Source organism: Camelus ferus, chromosome 16 (assembly GCF_009834535.1).
Source record: "Camelus ferus isolate YT-003-E chromosome 16, BCGSAC_Cfer_1.0, whole genome shotgun sequence".
NCBI classification, from domain to species: domain Eukaryota; kingdom Metazoa; phylum Chordata; class Mammalia; order Artiodactyla; family Camelidae; genus Camelus; species Camelus ferus.
In genome coordinates, this window is record NC_045711.1 from 49,623,392 (window position 1) to 49,640,939 (window position 17,548).

General features: G+C 40.7%; 1 protein-coding gene across 2 annotated transcripts; it reads right to left on the minus strand.

The window, feature by feature from the left end:
- Window positions 1–16,575, minus strand: LOC102517022 (keratin-associated protein 4-9). 2 transcript variants are annotated; one of them, XM_032498168.1, is made up of 2 exons: window positions 16,326–16,575; window positions 1–726 (listed from the first exon to the last, which is right to left on the minus strand). In XM_032498168.1, exons 1-2 carry the CDS (start codon window positions 16,508–16,510, stop codon window positions 309–311), a joined length of 603 nt encoding a protein of 200 aa, XP_032354059.1. In that variant the 5' UTR covers window positions 16,511–16,575; the 3' UTR covers window positions 1–308. The 2 variants fall into 2 exon arrangements, with proteins under 2 accessions (XP_032354059.1, XP_032354058.1); XM_032498167.1 differs by lacking the exon at window positions 1–726 and having other exon boundaries at window positions 15,716–16,572.
- Window positions 16,576–17,548: the final 973 nt, after the last annotated feature.

Consider the following 17,548-nt stretch of genomic DNA (forward strand, 5'->3'; position numbering starts at 1 on the left):
TTTTTAATGCAGGGAAGGATAACTTTATTTTAGCACAGAAATAGACTAGGTTACAGAAAAGTCCTATAAAAAAGAAGCTTAGCAGGTTGATTTACGATGGTCAGGTGGGAGGGTAAAATCTGTTACTTTAAAAGTGCTCCAGGCCATACCCATCTTCTTCAGTAGCATGGGCGGCTTCCTCGTTGGAATCACAAAGCCCAATTTATTTGAGTAACATCAACCCCACTCCATGTGTCCTAAGAGTCAGCACAGTAGGCGGGTCTACATCTGTGAAGTCGGAGGGTAACAGAGACAGTGGTCACAGGGCATTAGCAGCAAGAGAAGGCACAGCACATGGGGCGGGGGCAGGTAGAAATGACACAGGTGGGGCGATAGCAAGTGGTGTGGCAGGAGACCTGGCCACAGACTGGGCGCAGGCAACAGCAGGTGCGGCAGCAGCTGGAGCCACAGGAGCTGGAACCACAGCAGGAGGGGCGGCAGCAGCTGGACTCACAGCATCTGGGACGGCAGCAGCTAGAAATGCAGCAGGTGGGCTGGCAACACTCAGACTGGCAGCACTGGGGTCTGCAGCAGATGGACTCACAGCACCTGGGACGGCAGCAGGTGGGCTGGCAGCACACGGACTGGCAGCACTGGGGTCTGCAGCAGCTGGACTCACAGCACCTGGGCCGGTAGCACGTGGTCCTGCAGCAGGTGGTCTGGCAGCAGCTGGGGCGGCAGCAGGTCTCCTGACAGAGGCCTTGGCCACAGCCCTGGTCAGAGAAGACGGAGCCACAGCAGGAGCTGACCATGGTGTCAGAGGGTGGAGGTTCTGAGTGGGTTTCCAGGAGAGTGAGGTTCTTGAGTTTGGGAGTCACCTTGTGCTACAGCCTCTTATATATGGCCTGAATAGAGTGAGTTGTCAACACATTTTCCTTGTTTTTGTTTACCTAATATGTAACTAATTATCAGAATATACAACAATGTATTTAATGGCTTTGACTTTTTTGAAACAAAATTTCTTTTCAGGTATGATCAGTTCTATCTAATCTGCTTTTCTTTCTGAGTCAACCCACTGGCATCTTCTAGACCACACTCTTGTCATCTTCCTCCAAAGAGGGCTGTCATGTGATATTCGGCCTTTGAAGTTACATTTCTTGCTCTCCCCTCCTGTATCTCCCATGAGGATGGGATCTGGGCAGTCATATTTCTGACTGTACATTTCTTCCAATGACCAATGGAATAGAAATTCCATCTACATAGTGTGGCAGCAGGCATGGGACATGAGGAAAAGGCCCTATTTTGTGGGTCATTTCTGAGCAATGATGAAGGGACAGCTCTATGTGTATGACATTGATAAATGGATGGATTTCCTTGGATATATCAAACTTTGGATCATATTCTATGTCCTAAAACCCTGGCAGACAGTTTATCTTTATGGTTCCTGCTACTACCAGGTCACATAGTTTATTGAGTTGTTACTGTGCTATTTAAAATATTTGTGTCACATTCTCCAGCTGGTCTCTTAGATTCTGGAAGGCATAGCTTCATTTTTATTCTTTATGTCATTAATTAAAAATATTTCTTCAAGGGCTTAATTTCCAGAATATTCAAACAGCTCATAGAACTCAATAACAAACAAACAAACAAAAAAACTAAACTACCCAACCCAAAAATGGGCAGAAGTCCTAAATAGACATTTTCCAAAGAAGACATCCCGATGGCCAAAAGACACATGGAAAATGCTCAACATTGCTAATTATCAGAGAAATGCACATCAAAACTACAATGAGGTATCACTTCACCATTGGTCAGAGTGGCTATCATTAAGAAGTCTACAGATAATAAATGCCAGAGAGGGTGTGGAGGAAAGGGAACCCTCCTACACTGTTGGTGGGAATGTAATCTGGTGCAACCACTATGGAAAACAGTATGGAGATTCCTTTAAAAACTAAAAATGGAGTTACCGTATGACCCAGCAATTCCACTCCTGGGCGTATATCCAGAGGAAACTAATTCAAAAAGCTTCATGCACCCCAGTGTTTATAGTAGCACTATTACAATAGCCAAGACATGGAAGCAACCTAAATGGCCATCAACAAATGAACAGATAAAGAAGATGTGAGATACACACACACACACACACACACACACACACACACACACACACAATGGAATACGACTCAGCCATAAAAGAGAATGAAATAATGCCATTTGCAGCAACATGGATGGACCTAGATACTATCATCTTAAGTGAAGTAAGTCAGACAGGGAAAGACAAATATCATATGATATCACTTCTATGTGGAATCTAAAAAATGATACAAGTGAACTTATTTACAAAATGGAAACAGACTCACAGATATAGAAAACAAATTTATGGTTACCAAAAGGGAAAGGGGGTGAGGGATAAATAAGGAGTTTGGGATTAGCAGATACAAACTACTATATATAAAATAGATAAACAACAAGGACATACTGTGTAGCACAGGGAATTATATTTAATATCTTATAATATCCTATAGTGAAAAAGAAAAAAAATATATATATATATGTGTGTGTGTGTATAACTAAATTACTATGCTGCACATCAGAATGATTAAAAACTCTGAACACAGTGGGTATAGAGGGAACATACCTCAAAATAATAAAGGTCATTTATGACAAACCCACAGATAACATCATACTCAACAGGGAAATGCTGAAGGCTTTTCCTCTAAAATCAGGAACAAGAAAAGGATGCCTACTCTCAGCACTTTAATTAAACATAGTTTTGGAAGTTCTACCTATAGCAATTAGACAAGTAAAGAATAAAAGGCATCCAAATTGGAAGGAATAAGTTAACTGTTACTATTTGCCAATGACACGACACATATATAGAAAAACCTAACGTTTCCACCAAAAATCTTTCATTTTTTTAAACATTTTTTTATTGATTTATAATCATTTTACAATGTTCTGTCAAATTCCAGTGTTCAGCACAATTTTTCACTTATTCATGGACATATACACACTCATTGTCACATTTTTTTTCTCTGTGAGTTATCATAACATTTTGTGTATATTTCCCTGTGCTATACAGTGTAGTCTATTCTACAATTTTGAAATCCCAGTCTATCCCTTCCCACCCTGCACCCCCCTGGTAACCACAAGTCTGTATTCTCTGTCTGTGAGTCTATTTCAGTCCTTTATTTACGCTTTGTTTTTGTTTGTTTGTTTTTCTTTTTCTTTTTTAGATTCCACATATGAGCGATCTCATATGGTATTTTTCTTTCTCTTTCTGGCATACTTCACTTAGAATGACATTCTCCAGGAGCATTCATGCTGCTGCAAATGGCATTATGTTGTCGGTTTTTATGGCTGAATAGTATTCCATTGTATAAATATACCACTTCTTCTTTATCCAGTCACCTGTTGATGGACATTTAGGCTGTTTCCATGTTTTGGCTATTGTAAATAGTGCTGCTATGAACATTGGGGTGAAGGTGTCATCCTGAAGTAGATTTCCTTCTGGATACAAGCCCAGGAGTGGGATTCCTGGGTCATATGGTAAGTCTATTCCTAGTCTTTTGAGGAATCTCCACACTGTTTTCCATAGTGTCTGCACCAAACTGCATTCCCACCAGCAGTGTAGGAGGGTTCCCCTTTCTCCACAGCCTCTCCAGCATTTGTCATTTGTGGATTTTTGAATGACGGCCATTCTGACTGGTGTGAGGTGATAGCTCATTGTAGTTTTGATTTGCATTTCTCTGATAATTAGTGATACTGAGCATTTTTTTCATGTGCTTTTTGATCATTTGTATGTCTTCCTTGGAGAATTGCTTGTTTAGGTCTTCTGCCCATTTTTGGATTGGGTTGTTTATTTTTTTCTTATTGAGTCGTATGAGCTGCTTATATATTCTGGAGATCAAGCCTTTGTTGGTTTCACTTGCAAAAATTTTCTCCCATTCCGTAGGTTTTCTTCTTGTTTTATTTCTGGTTTCCTTTGCTGTGCAGAAGCTTGTAAGTTTCATTAGGTCCCATTTGTTTATTCTTGCTTTTATTTCTTCTAGGAGAAAATTTTTTAAATGCATGTCAGATAATGTTTTGCCTATGTTTTCCTCTAGGAGGTTTATTGTGTCTTGTCTTATGTTTAAGTCTTTAATCCATTTTGAGTTGATTGTTGTATATGGTGTAAGGGAGTGTTCTAGCTTCATTGTTTTACATGCTGCTGTCCAGGTTTCCCAACACCATTTGCTGAAGAGACTGTCTTTATTCCAATGTATATTCTTGCCTCCTTTGTCAAAGATGAGTTGACCAAAAGTTTGTGGGTTCATTTCTGGGCTCTCTATTCTGTTCCATTGGTCTATATGTCTGTTTTGGTACCAATACCATGCTGTCTTGATGACTGTAGCTCTATAGTATTGACTGAAGTCTGGGAGAGTTATTCCTCCAGCCTCTTTCTTTCTCTTCAGTAATGCTTTGGCAATTCTAGGTCTTTGATGGTTCCATATGAATTTTATTATGACTTGTTGTAGTTCTGTGAAATATGTCCTGGGTAATTGGATAGGGATTGCATTAAATCTGTAGATTTCCTTGGGCAGTGTGACCATTTTAACAATATTGATTCTTCCAATCCAAGAGCATGGAATATCTTTCTATTTTTTAAAGTCTTCTTTAATTTCCTTCATCAATGGTTTATAGTTTTCTGTGTATAATTCTTTCACCTCCTTGGTTAGATTTATTCCCAGATATTTTATTACTTTGGGTGCTATTTTAAAGGGGATTGTTTCTTTACTTTCTTCTTCTGTTGATTTATCGTTAGTGTAAAGAAATGCAACTGATTTTTGAACGTTAATTTTGTAACCTGCTACCTTGCTGAATTCTTCAATCAGCTTTAGTAGCTTTTGTGTGGACCTTTTAGGGTTTTCTATATATAGTAACATGTCATCAGCATATAATGACACTTTTACCTCTTCTTTTCCAATTTGGATCCCTTTTATTTTTTTCTCTTGCCTGACTGCTGTGGCTAGGACATCCAGGACTATGTTGAATAGGAGTGGTGATAGTGGGCATCCTTGTCTTGTCCCAGATTTTAGTGGGAAGCTTTTCAGTTTTTCACTGTTGAGCACTATGCTGGCTGTAGGTTTGTCATATATAGCTTTTATTATGTTGAGATATGTTCCCTCTATACCCACTTTGGCGAGAGTTTTTATCATAAATGGGTGTTGAATTTTATCAAATGCTTTTTCTGCATCGATTGAGATGATCATGTGGTTTTTGTCCTTTCTCTTGTTGATGTGATGTATTACACTGATTGATTTGCGTATGTTGAACCAGCCTTGTGTCCCTGGGATGAACCCCACCTGCTCATGATGTATAATCTTTTTTACGTGTTGTTGGATTCTATTTGCTAAAATTTTGGTGAGGATTTTGGCGTCTATGTTCATCAGTGATATTGGCCTATAATTCTCTTTTTTTGTAGTGTCTTTGCCTGGTTTTGGTATCAGGGTGATGGTGGCTTCATAGAATGAGTTTGGGAGTATTCCCTCCTTTTCAATCGTCTGGAAGAGTTTGAGAAGGACTGGTATGAGTTCTTCGTTATATGTTTGGTAGAATTCCCCGGTGAAGCCGTCCGGTCCTGGACTTTTATTTGTAGGGAGGTTTTTAATTGCTATTTCTATTTCCTTTCTAGTGATCAGATTGTTCAAGTGTTCAGATTCTTCTTGATTCACTTTTGGTGGACAGTATGTTTCCAGAAACTTGTCCATCTCCTCTAGGTTATCCAGTTTGGTTCCATATAGTTTTTCATAATATTCTCGTATGATATTCTGTATTTCTATTTTGTTTGTTGTAATTTCTCCATTTTCCTTTCTTATTTTGCTAATTTGTGCTCTCTCTTTTTTCTTCTTTGTGAGTTTGCCCACAGGTTTGTCGATTTTATTTACTTTTTCAAAAAACCAGCTTTTGCTTTGGTTGATTTTTTTCTATGGTCTTGTTAATCTCCATTGTATTTAGTTCCTCTCTGATCTTTATTATTTCCTTCCTTCTGCTGCTTTTTGGGGCTTTTTGTTCTTCTTTTTCTAATTCATTCAGGTGGTGGGTTAAATTGTTTATTTGAGATTGTTCTTCTTTTTTGAGGAAGGCCTGTATCGCTATAAACTTCCCTCTTAGCACTGCCTTTGCTGTGTCCCATAGGTTTTGAGTGGTTGTGCTTTCATTGTCATTTGTCTCAAGGTATTGTTTAATTTCAGCTTTGATTTCCTCATTGATCCATTGTTTTTTCAATAACATACTGTTTAATCTCCATGCTTTCCTTTTTTTCTCCTTTGTTTCTCTGTTGTTGATTTCCAGTTTCATGGCATTGTGGTCAGTAAAGATGCTTGAGGATAATTTCTATCTTCTTAAAATTGTTGAGGTTTCTTTTGTGCTCAAGTACATGATCGATCCTGGAAAATGTTCCATGTGCACTTGGAAAGAATGTATATCCTATTTTTGGGAGTGTAATGCTCTGAAAATATCCACCAAATCTAATTTTTCTATTGTAGTATTTAATTTCTCTGTTGCCTTGTTTATTTTCTGTCTGGAAGATCTGTCTAGTGATGTTAATGCAGTGTTAAAACCTCCAACTATGATTGTATTCCCATCAATATCCCCCTTTATCTCTGTTAGTAATTCTTGTATGTACTTAGGTGCTCCTATATTGGGTGCATATATATTAACGAGTGTAATATCCTCATCTTGTATCACTCCTTTAATCATTATAAAATGTCCTTCTTTATCTTTCTTTATGGCCTTTGTTTTAAAGTCTATTTTGTCTGAAATCAGTACTGCAACACCTGCTTTTCTGGCTTTTCCATTTGCATGGAATATCCTTTTCCATCCTTTCACTCTCAATCTATATGTGTCCTTCTCCCTAAAGTGGGTCTCTTGTATGCAGCATATTGAAGGTTCTTGCTTTATTATCCAGTCTGCCACTCTGTGTCTTTTGACTGGAGCATTTAGTCCATTAACATTTACAGTAATTAATGATAGATGTGTGTTTATTGCCATTTTGAACTTATCTTTGCAGTTGAATTGGTATATCCTCTTTGTTCCTTTCTTCTTCCTTTTGTGGTTTGGTAATTTTCCTTTGTATTATCATGGATTTTATTTAATTTTTGTGACTCCTTTGTAAATTTTTGGCTTGTGGTTACCCTTTTTTGTAAATCTATCAACCCATTACTATAAGTTTTTATTAAACTGATAGTAACATGATCTCAAACCCATTCTACAGTCAAAAAAATTTTTAAAAGAAAGAAAAAAATATTCTATATTTCCCTGCCTCCCTCTCCCGACTCTCAGTGATTTGTATGTCTTCTTTTATAATTTCGTGTTTACTTTATTTGTAATTCGTGAGTTATCACCTTTCCAGTTGTGTGTTTCTCATTTCTGTAGCATCCTGCTGCTTTTCTATTTAGAATAGCCCTTTCAATATTTCTTTTAGCATGGGTTTAGTGTTGCTAAACTCCTGCAGCTTTTTTTTTTTTTTTTTTTTGTCTGTGAAACTCTTTATTTCTCCTTCTATCCTCAAGGATAGCCTTGCTGGATAAAGGATCCTAGGCTGCATCTTTTTTTCATTCAGGGCTTTGAATATATCTTGCCACTCCCTTCTGGCCTGTAGTGTTTGTGTAGAGAAATCAGCTGAGAGCCTTATGGGGGTTCCCTTGTAACTTACTCTTTGCTTTTCTCTTGCTGCCTTTAGAATCCTTTCTTTATCCTTGACTCTGGCCATCTTGATTATGATATGTCTTGGTGTGGGTCTTTTGGGTTCTTCCTGTTTGGGACCCTCTGAGCTTCCTGTACTTGGATATCTGATTCCTTCTTTAAGTTTGGGAAGTTTTCAGTCATGATTCCTTCAAAAACCTTTTCAATCCCCTTTGATCTTTCTTCTCCTTCTGGGACCCCTATTATGCGAAGATTGGGACGCTTTATATTATCCCATAGGTCCCTTATGCTATTTTCATTATTTTTTATTTGCTTCTCTTGTAGTTCTTCTGAATGGGTGCTTTCTGTTGTCCTGTCTTCTAGATCACTAATTCGTTCCTCTGCATTATCTCGTCAGCTTTGCACAGCTATTAGATCATTCCTCATCTCTGTCAATGAGTTTACCCATTCTACTTGGCTCTTCTTTATAGCTTCAATTTCATTTTTGACATATTTTATATCTCTAAACACTATCTCTTTTAATTCCTTCAGCAATTCGATCACTCCTTTTTTGAAATCTTGATCTAGTAGGCTATTGATGTCTATTTTGTTGATCTTTCTTTCAGGGGATTTCTCTTGTTCTTTTAATTGGGAAAGGTTTTTCTGCTTCTTCATCTTGCTCATACCTCTTTGGCACTGTGGTTTATGGAGTATCAGTTGTTTATTTTGGTCCTTAAGGATTTTATCTATCTGATGCCTATTTAGGAATAGAACTTAGGAAAAAAAGAAAAAAAAATAAGAGAGAGAGGGAAAGAATTTTCAAAGAAGGGAGAAAGAGGGTTTGAAAACAGTGTATAATGAATAATAGAAGAGTGAGTTGAAGCAGAGTATTAATCGGGTTGAGACGTCCTTTTGAAACCTTTACAAAAAAAGGGGGGGGAGATGAATAGATGTATTTGAAACCTGTGTCTAATCAATAGCAGGACATCAAAACCCAAGAGAAATAGAAATGAATTAAGAAGTAAAGATTAAGAGAGTAATAGAAAATAGAACAGGTAAAAACAGATTTAAAAAAGGGGGGGGGGGTTGTCGTTGTTCTCCTGGAGTCTGTGTGCTTTTAATGTGAAGTCTTTCTGTCTTCGCCCTGTTTTGGAAGCTCAGCTTGCTGTTTTCAGAGGCCCTCCGTTGGCGCCCTCTTCTGTGCTGCTCCCAGCACCTGTTGGCAAGCAGATCATGCCTCCTCCTAACACTGGGTCAGGTGCAGCTCTCCGCTGTGGGCGGGAGGGTCGCTGCCCCTCCGGATGCCGCAGTCAGATGTTGCAGACTGGCCGGGTAGGAGGGCGGGTCATGCCCCCTCCCAGCACCTCGGTCAGGGGCTGTGTTCCTGCCCGAAAGGCGGGGGGGGGGGGGGGCCGATCTCGCTCTACCTGCGCCGCCGCCCGTTGCTCCGCTGCTCTGTGCGGCTGCGCTCTCTGCGTGCGCCCTGGTCGGCGCTCCGCCCTGGTCGGCGCTCCGCGGGTGGGCTCGGGGAAGACCGAGGGACAGCCCTGTCCCTGCTCCGAGCCAAAACCCAGCTCCTTGTTTGTCTTTGTGGAGCAAGTTCTCTGAGGGACCAGGATGGAAGGATCCTATCTGCCCCGGGCCTCAGGCCAGTCTCAGTCTGGCCTTTGAGGCTGCTAAGCCCTTCGGTGCGGATGCAGGTTTCGCCCCCGCCCCCGCCTGAGTGCTCAGCGGGGAGGATATGGCGGCTGTGCCTGAGCCCCGCCTCTCTTCCCCCGAAAACTTTCCGCGGGTTTTCAGAAATGGGGGGGTGCACCCTTCCCCGGAAAGCACATCGACCTTGCTGTTTTATGGAGGGCCCAAGTTGTTCTGCCCTGTGCACGCACAGCCACGGCACGCAGCCCCTTGCGTTCCCCCGGGACTGCCTCCGTGCAGCCACTTACATCCTCCGCACGGCTTGTGCAGCCTGGCCCTGCCCGCGGCTGCCGGCCGGCGTCTCAGGTTGGGTGTCGGGGGGACGCTCTGTGCCTGTTTAACTTAGTTCTGTTAGTCAAGGGCTGGTCTGTACAGATCCGAGCCTCGGAGGCTCCCCCTCCGTCCTGCTGGCCTCTCCGTTGGAGAGGGGAGACCCAGCGAGCGAGCGCCAGTCCTCCTTTGCCGCTCCCTCCCCGCGGGACCCGTCCCGCGCTGCTTTGCCTTTTGTTCTTTCTTTTTTCCTACCAGATTTTTGGCGTCTTTATCTTTTGAAGAGGGCGATGTTCTGTCGGAGTTCCACAGGTGCTCTGGTTGGCTGAGTGGGTCTGTAGATGTGGGTCTTGGTGTATTTGTGGGAGAGGGTGACCTGCGAGCGTCCTTCTACTCTGCCATCTTCTCCGTCTCTCCACCAAATATCTTTTAGAACTAATAAATAAATTCAGTTAATTTGCAGGGTACAAAATCAATATACAGAAATCTGTTGAATTTCTGTACATTAATAATAAACTATCAGAAAGAAAAATCAAGAAACAATCTTGTTTACAATTGCATCAAAAAGAATAAAATACCTAGGAATAAATTTAACCAAGCAGGTGAAAGACCAGTACTCTGATAAACTACAAGAGACTGATGAATGAAATTGAAAGTTGCACAAATAAATGGAAAGATATTCCATGTTTATGGATTGGAAGAATTAATATTGTTTGAATGTCCATACTACCCAAAGCAATCTGCAGATTCAAGAAAATCTCTACCAAACTACCAGTGTCATTTTTCACAGAACTAGAACAAATAATCCTGAAATTTGTATGGACCCACAAAAGACCTCAAGTAGCCAAAGCAATCTTGAGAAAGAAGGACAAAGCTGGTGGTCACTCTCCCTGACTTCAAACTATTCTACAAAGCTATAGTAATCAAAACAGTATGATATTGGCACAAAAACAGATACATAGATCAATGGAACTGAAAGAAGAGCCCAGAAATAAATCCACTATGGAAAACAGTACAGAATTTCTTCAAAAAATTAAAAACAGAACCATATGATTCAGCAATTCCACTCCTGGGTATTTATACAACCTCAAAGTTCTTTGCAGCATTATTTCCAATAGCCAAGAAATGGAAGCAACATAAGTGTCCATAGACAGTTGAATGAACCAAGAATGTATATAGTGGAATATTACTTAGCTATAAATAATGAAGAAACCTTGCCATATACAGCAGCATATATGGACCTAGAGGGTATTATGCTAAGTGAAATAAGTCAGACAGAGAAATACAAATACCTTTATGTTTCCACTTATACATGGAATCTACAAAAGTGAAGAAACAAATAGAACAAAACAGAAACAGACTCACAGATACAGAGAACACACTAGTGGTTGCCAGAGGGAAAGGGGTTGGGGGATGGGCAAAATACGTGAAGGAGATTAAGAGTTACAAACCATGAGTTTTAAATAAGTCACTGGGTTGTAATGTACAGCACTGGAAATAATATTATAATAACTTGTATAGTGTGTAATCTATAAAAAAATCAAATCTTTATGTTGTACACTTGAAACTAATAGAATATTACAGGTTAACCATGCTTCAATATTTTAAAAAGGCAAACTTGGCTAATTTGGTTTGCTAGAACTTTTTAAAATATTGCCTCTTATCTTCTTTCCAATACATTTAAAGTATAATTAAGAATCATGGCTAGAGAATGCTTCCAAGTGATAAGTTCAAGGCTTAGGTACAGGATGATATGAATCACTTGTAATTAGTGCTAAGTAGATCCACATTGAGTTAAATATATCTTCTATAATTATGTTTACCTTCTCAACTTGCCTTACAAACAATCACTTACAGAAGATGCCAAATTTCATAAACAGTGGAGGCCAGAAAAAATTAACCTGCACATGTCTCAAATGGGATGTGTCCAAATTAATTAGATTTTATTGTGTGAATGTCATAGCAAGAGATTTAAAGGATGTAGGAGACATTCAGGACATTGTCTTAATCCTTTCTTAGTGGTTCAGATAATATGTCAGCCAAGTGACGGATTATTGCACCAACACATAACACTCCCAGGAATGTATAATGCCCTTAGAATAGAATCACTTTCCTGAGAGTGAAAATGAGTCACTGATCCCACAGTTGCCAATGTTCAGAAAGTGTGCAGGGTCACTTGGGGATTGGTTTGAGGCCTAAAAGGGCCCCCAGTGACCCACAGTTGGGATTACAATATCAGGCCCACGTTTGCAGACCAGCTATATGTTGGTCAAAAATGTACTTCTTGAAAAATCTTTGTTGAATCTGATAGAATTATAAAACTGGAGTCCTATAGAGCTGTAGCTTGTCACCCTCTCATCTATCCAACAACCAGTGGTTGAAAGCCCCTTATTCTGTTCCAGGCACTATGCAGGAACCTCCATCCTAACTCTTCTTTAAGAAGGAGATATCATTACTGATACCCTCCACCCTAGCCACCCCTCCCTTAGGTGGCCCTCTTCTAATATTTTGGGAGCAAGCTCCTTATGTGCTTCACATTGTTTTATTATCACTTTTCCTGAACTTCCTAAGAAGATACTAATGTGTCTCATTAAAACCCCCTTGTCTAGCTCACAGCATGTCCAGGAGCTGGTTCTATGTACATGTTTGTTGAATAAATCATACAGTTTACACTGTTGAGAAACTCGGTGTGGATGGGGAGAAAGATGAACAAACAGTACAAAGAACAATTCTATACAGAGAACGGAATGCTGTCACTCCCACATGATAGGAGGAATAACTAACTATCTAAAACTGATGCCAAAAAAGGGGGGACCTTAAACATGGACTTGAAAGAACAAGAAAGAGCAGGTGGAGAGTGAACTTGAGCCAGAAATGCTGACATGTACAAAGGCACAGAGTTGTGTTCATGGAGTGGTAAGTGACTTTGGAGAGCTAAAGTTTCTACAGAGGTTCTCTAACACTGGTGTACTTAAAAAAATTACCTTGGGAATTTATCCTACCCTAACTCCCAAAGATTCTGATATAGAAAATCTTAGGCCACAGGAAGTTGCATTTAAAATAAATACCCCATATATTTATACAATGGAATACTATTCAGCTATAAAAATGACAACATAATGCCATTTGCAGCAACATGGATGTCCCTGGAGAATGTCATTCTAAGTGAAGTAAGCCAGAAAAAGAAAGAAAAATACCAGATGAGATCGCTTATATGTGGAAAAGAAAGAAAGAAAGAAAGAAGAAAGAAAGAAAGAAAGAAAGAAAGAAAGAAAGAAAGAAAGAAAGAAAGAAAGAAAGAAAGAAAGAAAGAAAGAAAGAAAGAAAGAAAGAAAGGGAGGGAGGGGGAAAGGAGGAAAGGAAGAGGACAAATGAACATAAATACAAAACAGAAACAGACTCATAGATATAGAATACAAACTTGTGGTTACCAGAGGGGAGGCGAGTGGGAAGGGACAGACTGGGAGTTTGAAATTTGTGGATACTGACAGGCATATGCAGAATAGATAAACAAGATTATACTGTATAGCACAAGGAAATATATACAAGATCTTGTGGTAGCTCACAGTGAAAAAGAAGACGACAGTGAATATATGTATGTTCATGTATAACTGAAAAATTGTGCCCTACCATGGAAATTGACACAACATTGTAAACTGACTTTAACTCAGGTAGTTATTTTATTAATAAAATAAACACCCCAGGTAATTCTGATACAGGTAGTTCCTGGACATCGCTTTGTTTAGGATCTGGGTGAAGAGGTGGTATCAGAAAGATCAGATTGTGATGCATTTTAATGCTCATATCAGTAGAATTAAATGAAAACCCATAGACCAGGAAAGCATTGGAGAATTTTGCCAGTTCAGTGTTTTCCTTGTACTAGTAGTTTAAATATAACCTTCCAGATCAGCTTAGTTTTTCCATTTATGCCACGTTCTTAGTATTTTGTTCACATTATTCACATTGCTGTGAATCTCTTATTTTGACTCAATTATTTTCAGAACTTTTAAAGCTTTTTAAAAAATGCTGCTTCATCTGGAATCTCTCACTATATATGAAAATCAGATAAAATGTAGCCACTCTGGTTGGAGGGAGATGGCCCAGCTCCCAGCAAACAGTCTGGCAGCTGAGACACTTCTTGCCAAAGTCCAGGGAGCTCATTTGGAAGGCTGTTGTTCTAGGCAAGAGAATTAGGCGAGGATGGTACAATAATCTGAGCCCTGATTCCGTGTTCCTTCGAAAAAGAGGCACCAGTGAGCTCGTCTGATGCATATAATCAATCCTCCCAGATATACTGTTTTGAGGGAAGGATGCCTTTGTAAAGTGTAATATCCTTAGCTTAGATGGTCTGTCTCTTTGTGAAAGAAGATACTGGGATTGGGGCTGGGAGGTCGAGGTAGAGGAATTGTGCCCAGGAGAAACTTCATTATAGAGAGTAATGAAAGTCAACTGAGTTCTTTCTTTGTCCCCCAGGGATGTACACTTTGGAGGATGTTGGAATGTCACAGAGTGACACTGGTGGAATAGGAGACATGAATTTTCCTCTTTAGCTTGAATCACCTAAGGATAGATGTGAATAAAATCTGCATTTGGTACATGAATGGAAAATAACTCTTCCCAAAAGTTTTCTACAGCTGATTGTTGTTCTGGGTAAGGAGGGAAACAAGGCATCGCTGGTTCCTTAAAGAATCAGTGAGATGAGTTTGGTTTGCGTTATCTGATGCTTTTTTGCTGTCAAAATAAGTTTGGAAATTCTGCTATGTAGTGACTCAGGTCTAAATTCTTGTCTGTATCTGTATATGAAATCAATTATGCAGGATCTATTTGTGAACACAGGAGAAGGAGTGAAGAGTGAGTCCATTTCATTATTTTTTTAATCAGAAAAGTAAACAGAGAATCAAAGGGAGGAGAGATAAGCAATAGAAAGGAAAATCTGAAATAATGTCATCAACAAAAAGTGAGAATTCAGATGCTTGAATAATTTTTTTCCTATTGAGTAACATAAGATGATGCCTGGATGCCCGGGGGAGGGCAACAATCTGGGACTCTTATTGGTCACTTACAGACTCAGGGTGAGGGTCTCAGGGACAATGTGGGAGAAAGTCAGAGACTGGACACACAACTATTAAGACAAATTTGAGTAACTTCACCCAGGATTCTGGGTCCTAGTGCCTTGAAGAAAAGATGCCACTGATTCTGTGAGAATGTTGATGAAGTTGTGGGTATGGGATGATGAGTTCAGCAACAAGGGTCCATAGCAGCTGGGGCAGCAGCAGGTGGTATGGTAGCAGGTGACCTGGCAGCAGCTGGGGCAACAATAACCAGGGTGGCAGCAACTGGACATACCACATCAGGGTTGCCAGTATTTCCAACTTAACTTCCTTTACTTTTCTTCCCATAAGCAGTATGTTCGACCCATCACACCTCCTTATTTTCTACTGCATCTGTAGGTTGACCCTTAAACCCCTGGCTTTTGTGTTCTCATAGATCCACTCCATGAATGATCTTGACATACTTCTACTCTGTAAATGGTGATAATGTTTTCTTGGTACTTTCAAAATCTAGATTGCCTTCATAAGAATATAAACACACTGCTTTCATCTGATCCTCTCCTTCGCTTTGTCTTGTCTTACATTGTTGCCAACTGTACACCCTCCCTTGAATTTCAGGACTTGACACATCTTATTTCAAGGAATCAAGCTTTATACGTTACCTGTCTCTGACGGAATGATTTCTCTTTCTCACCAATATTACCAACCTACCAGGTGTATGTCTTCCTATTAAATCCAAAATTTCATTGTGAGTTACATGGTGATGAGAAATGGGTCTCATTCAACTGACGTGTTTCCCAGAACCCAGCAGTACCAGGACCTTGCTAGGTGGTCCATAGTCCAGTTGTAGTAAAAAGGAAATTCTTGTTTTCTCTCAACAAACTTGACGGCAGGCAAGTTGGGCAATCTGCTTTGGGGGAAAAATCATCATTTGGCATTTTCTCTCATATAGGCTTTGATTGATAAGCAAAATCAGTTTTCTTTGTTCACATGACAGAAACAGAAACATATCTCCAGTTCATAATCATCACTAAAAAATAATTAAGAGCCACAAGTGTTTCTGATACCAAGTATTTATTGAGACGTAGTTATCCTAACACACGTAAGTCATCATGAAGGCCAAGCCATGTGCAGCAATCATAGGATTAGGAGCCTGTCCCCATGAACTAGGGTAGGCGTTTGGGCATCAGATCGAATGCCACGGTAATAGGCACAGAACTTGGAGGTTCTGTGTGGTGTTTAGTTTAAATTGTTGCTTCTTAAACAGTTGCTTGGCGGCATAGCCAATGGGGTGAATAAACATAGTGACAGATGAAAATAAGGCCAGGTGCTATGGACAAAGGAAATGAGAACAAGACTGATACACTGGGATGATGGTGGTTGGCTCAGGGCTGGTGGTGAGGAATGAAGTTCAGCAAAAAAGAGGATCCACAGCAGATGGGGCGGCAGCAGATGGGGCGGCAGCGGGTGGTACGGCAGCAGGTGGTCTGGCAGCATCTGGGGCGGCAGAAGCTGGACACACAGCATCTGGGGTGGCAGCACGTGGTCTGGTAGCAGCTGGGACGACAGCAGCTAGAGATGCAGCAGGTGGGCCTGCAGCAGCTGGAACCACAGCGGAAAGGGCGGCAGCAACTGGAAATGCAGCATCTGGGGCGGCAGCAGGTGGGCTGGCAGCACACGGACTGGCAGCACTGGGGGCGGCAGCAGATGGACTCACAGCACCTGGGGCGGTAGCAGGTGGTCCTGCAGCAGGTGGTCTGGCAGCAGCTGGGGCGGCAGCAGGTCTCCTGACAGAGGTTTTGACCACAGCCCTGGTCAGAGCAGACGGAGCCACAGCAGGAGCTGACCATGGTGTCAGAGGGTAGAGGTTCTGGGTGGATTTCCAGGAGAGTGAGTTTCCTGAGTCTCCTTGCTCTATGCCCCCTTTTATACCCTGTTGAAGGAGCTTCTTCCTTGTTATTGTTTATCCTACTAGGAAAGCAATTATTAAATTACATAATTGTAGACATTTTTCTTGCAAATTAGATAGAAGGCATTTTTCATTTCTATGATATATCTTTACCGTAATTTTTTTCCCCAAATTAACTCTTGTGTTTCTTCCTTGTTTATGTCATCTAATATTTAAGACTGCAGCTGTCTCTTCCAATTAGCTGTCATGGGACTGACCATTTGTTACTAGGTATCCCTCTCTTCCTCTTTCAACCATGATTCAACCTAAGCCTAAACTGTGAGTCTCATGAGTTCAGGGCATAGAGCAGATGGGAGCATGCAGGGAAGAGTCAACGGGAATGAAATAATTCCCAGTTTAGACCAATGGAAGGAGCCTTGTGGAGGGGAGGAGAAGATTCCACACTGTGAATAACTCGAGCAATGAGAAAGGATGTGGCTCCAGGTGTTGGCGGGTGACCAGCGAGCTGGGGAAAGAAATCCCAAGCAATGCATTTTGGCATATTTCCTCATGTTATTAACTGGTTCTGACTGGCAGTATCACTCTATTTAGGAATCAAAGTTGCATATGCAATCATCATGTCTCTTCTTTCCAAAATAATGAAGTAACAGAATTTCCAGTAGTGCAGCCTAGAAATCTATATTTTTCAAAAGCTGCTTAGGATGTTCTGGGAAGGTGCCCAGGAGAGTCCAGGACCACGGCCATCTCTCCCAACTTTTGTTGGTAGATTTCTGTTCGTAAGAATAAAGCCTAAAGTCAAATACACCGAGACTTCATCTTCTCAAAAAGATTGGAACAGGAGTAGGGCTCTGTAAAATGTGACATCATAGGCCAAGGTTTTTAATAACAAGATGGGAAAGACCAAGAGTTTAGGGACTTGGGAGCAAAGATGAATCAAAGACAACTCACCTTGCAGCTGGATGATGGTGGCTACTTTCCT

What these genes read in the sequence shown, in the direction of transcription:
- LOC102517022 (XM_032498168.1), bottom strand. Translation starts at nt 16,510, where the DNA reads ATGGTCAGCTCCTGCTGTGGCTCCGTCTGCTCTGACCAGGGCTGTGGT. An exon ending in CAGTCCGTGTGCTGCCAGCC is followed by an intron (nt 727 to 16,325) that starts CACCTGCTGCCG and finishes CCTCTGTCAGGA; the next exon opens with GACCTGCTGCCGCCCCAGCT.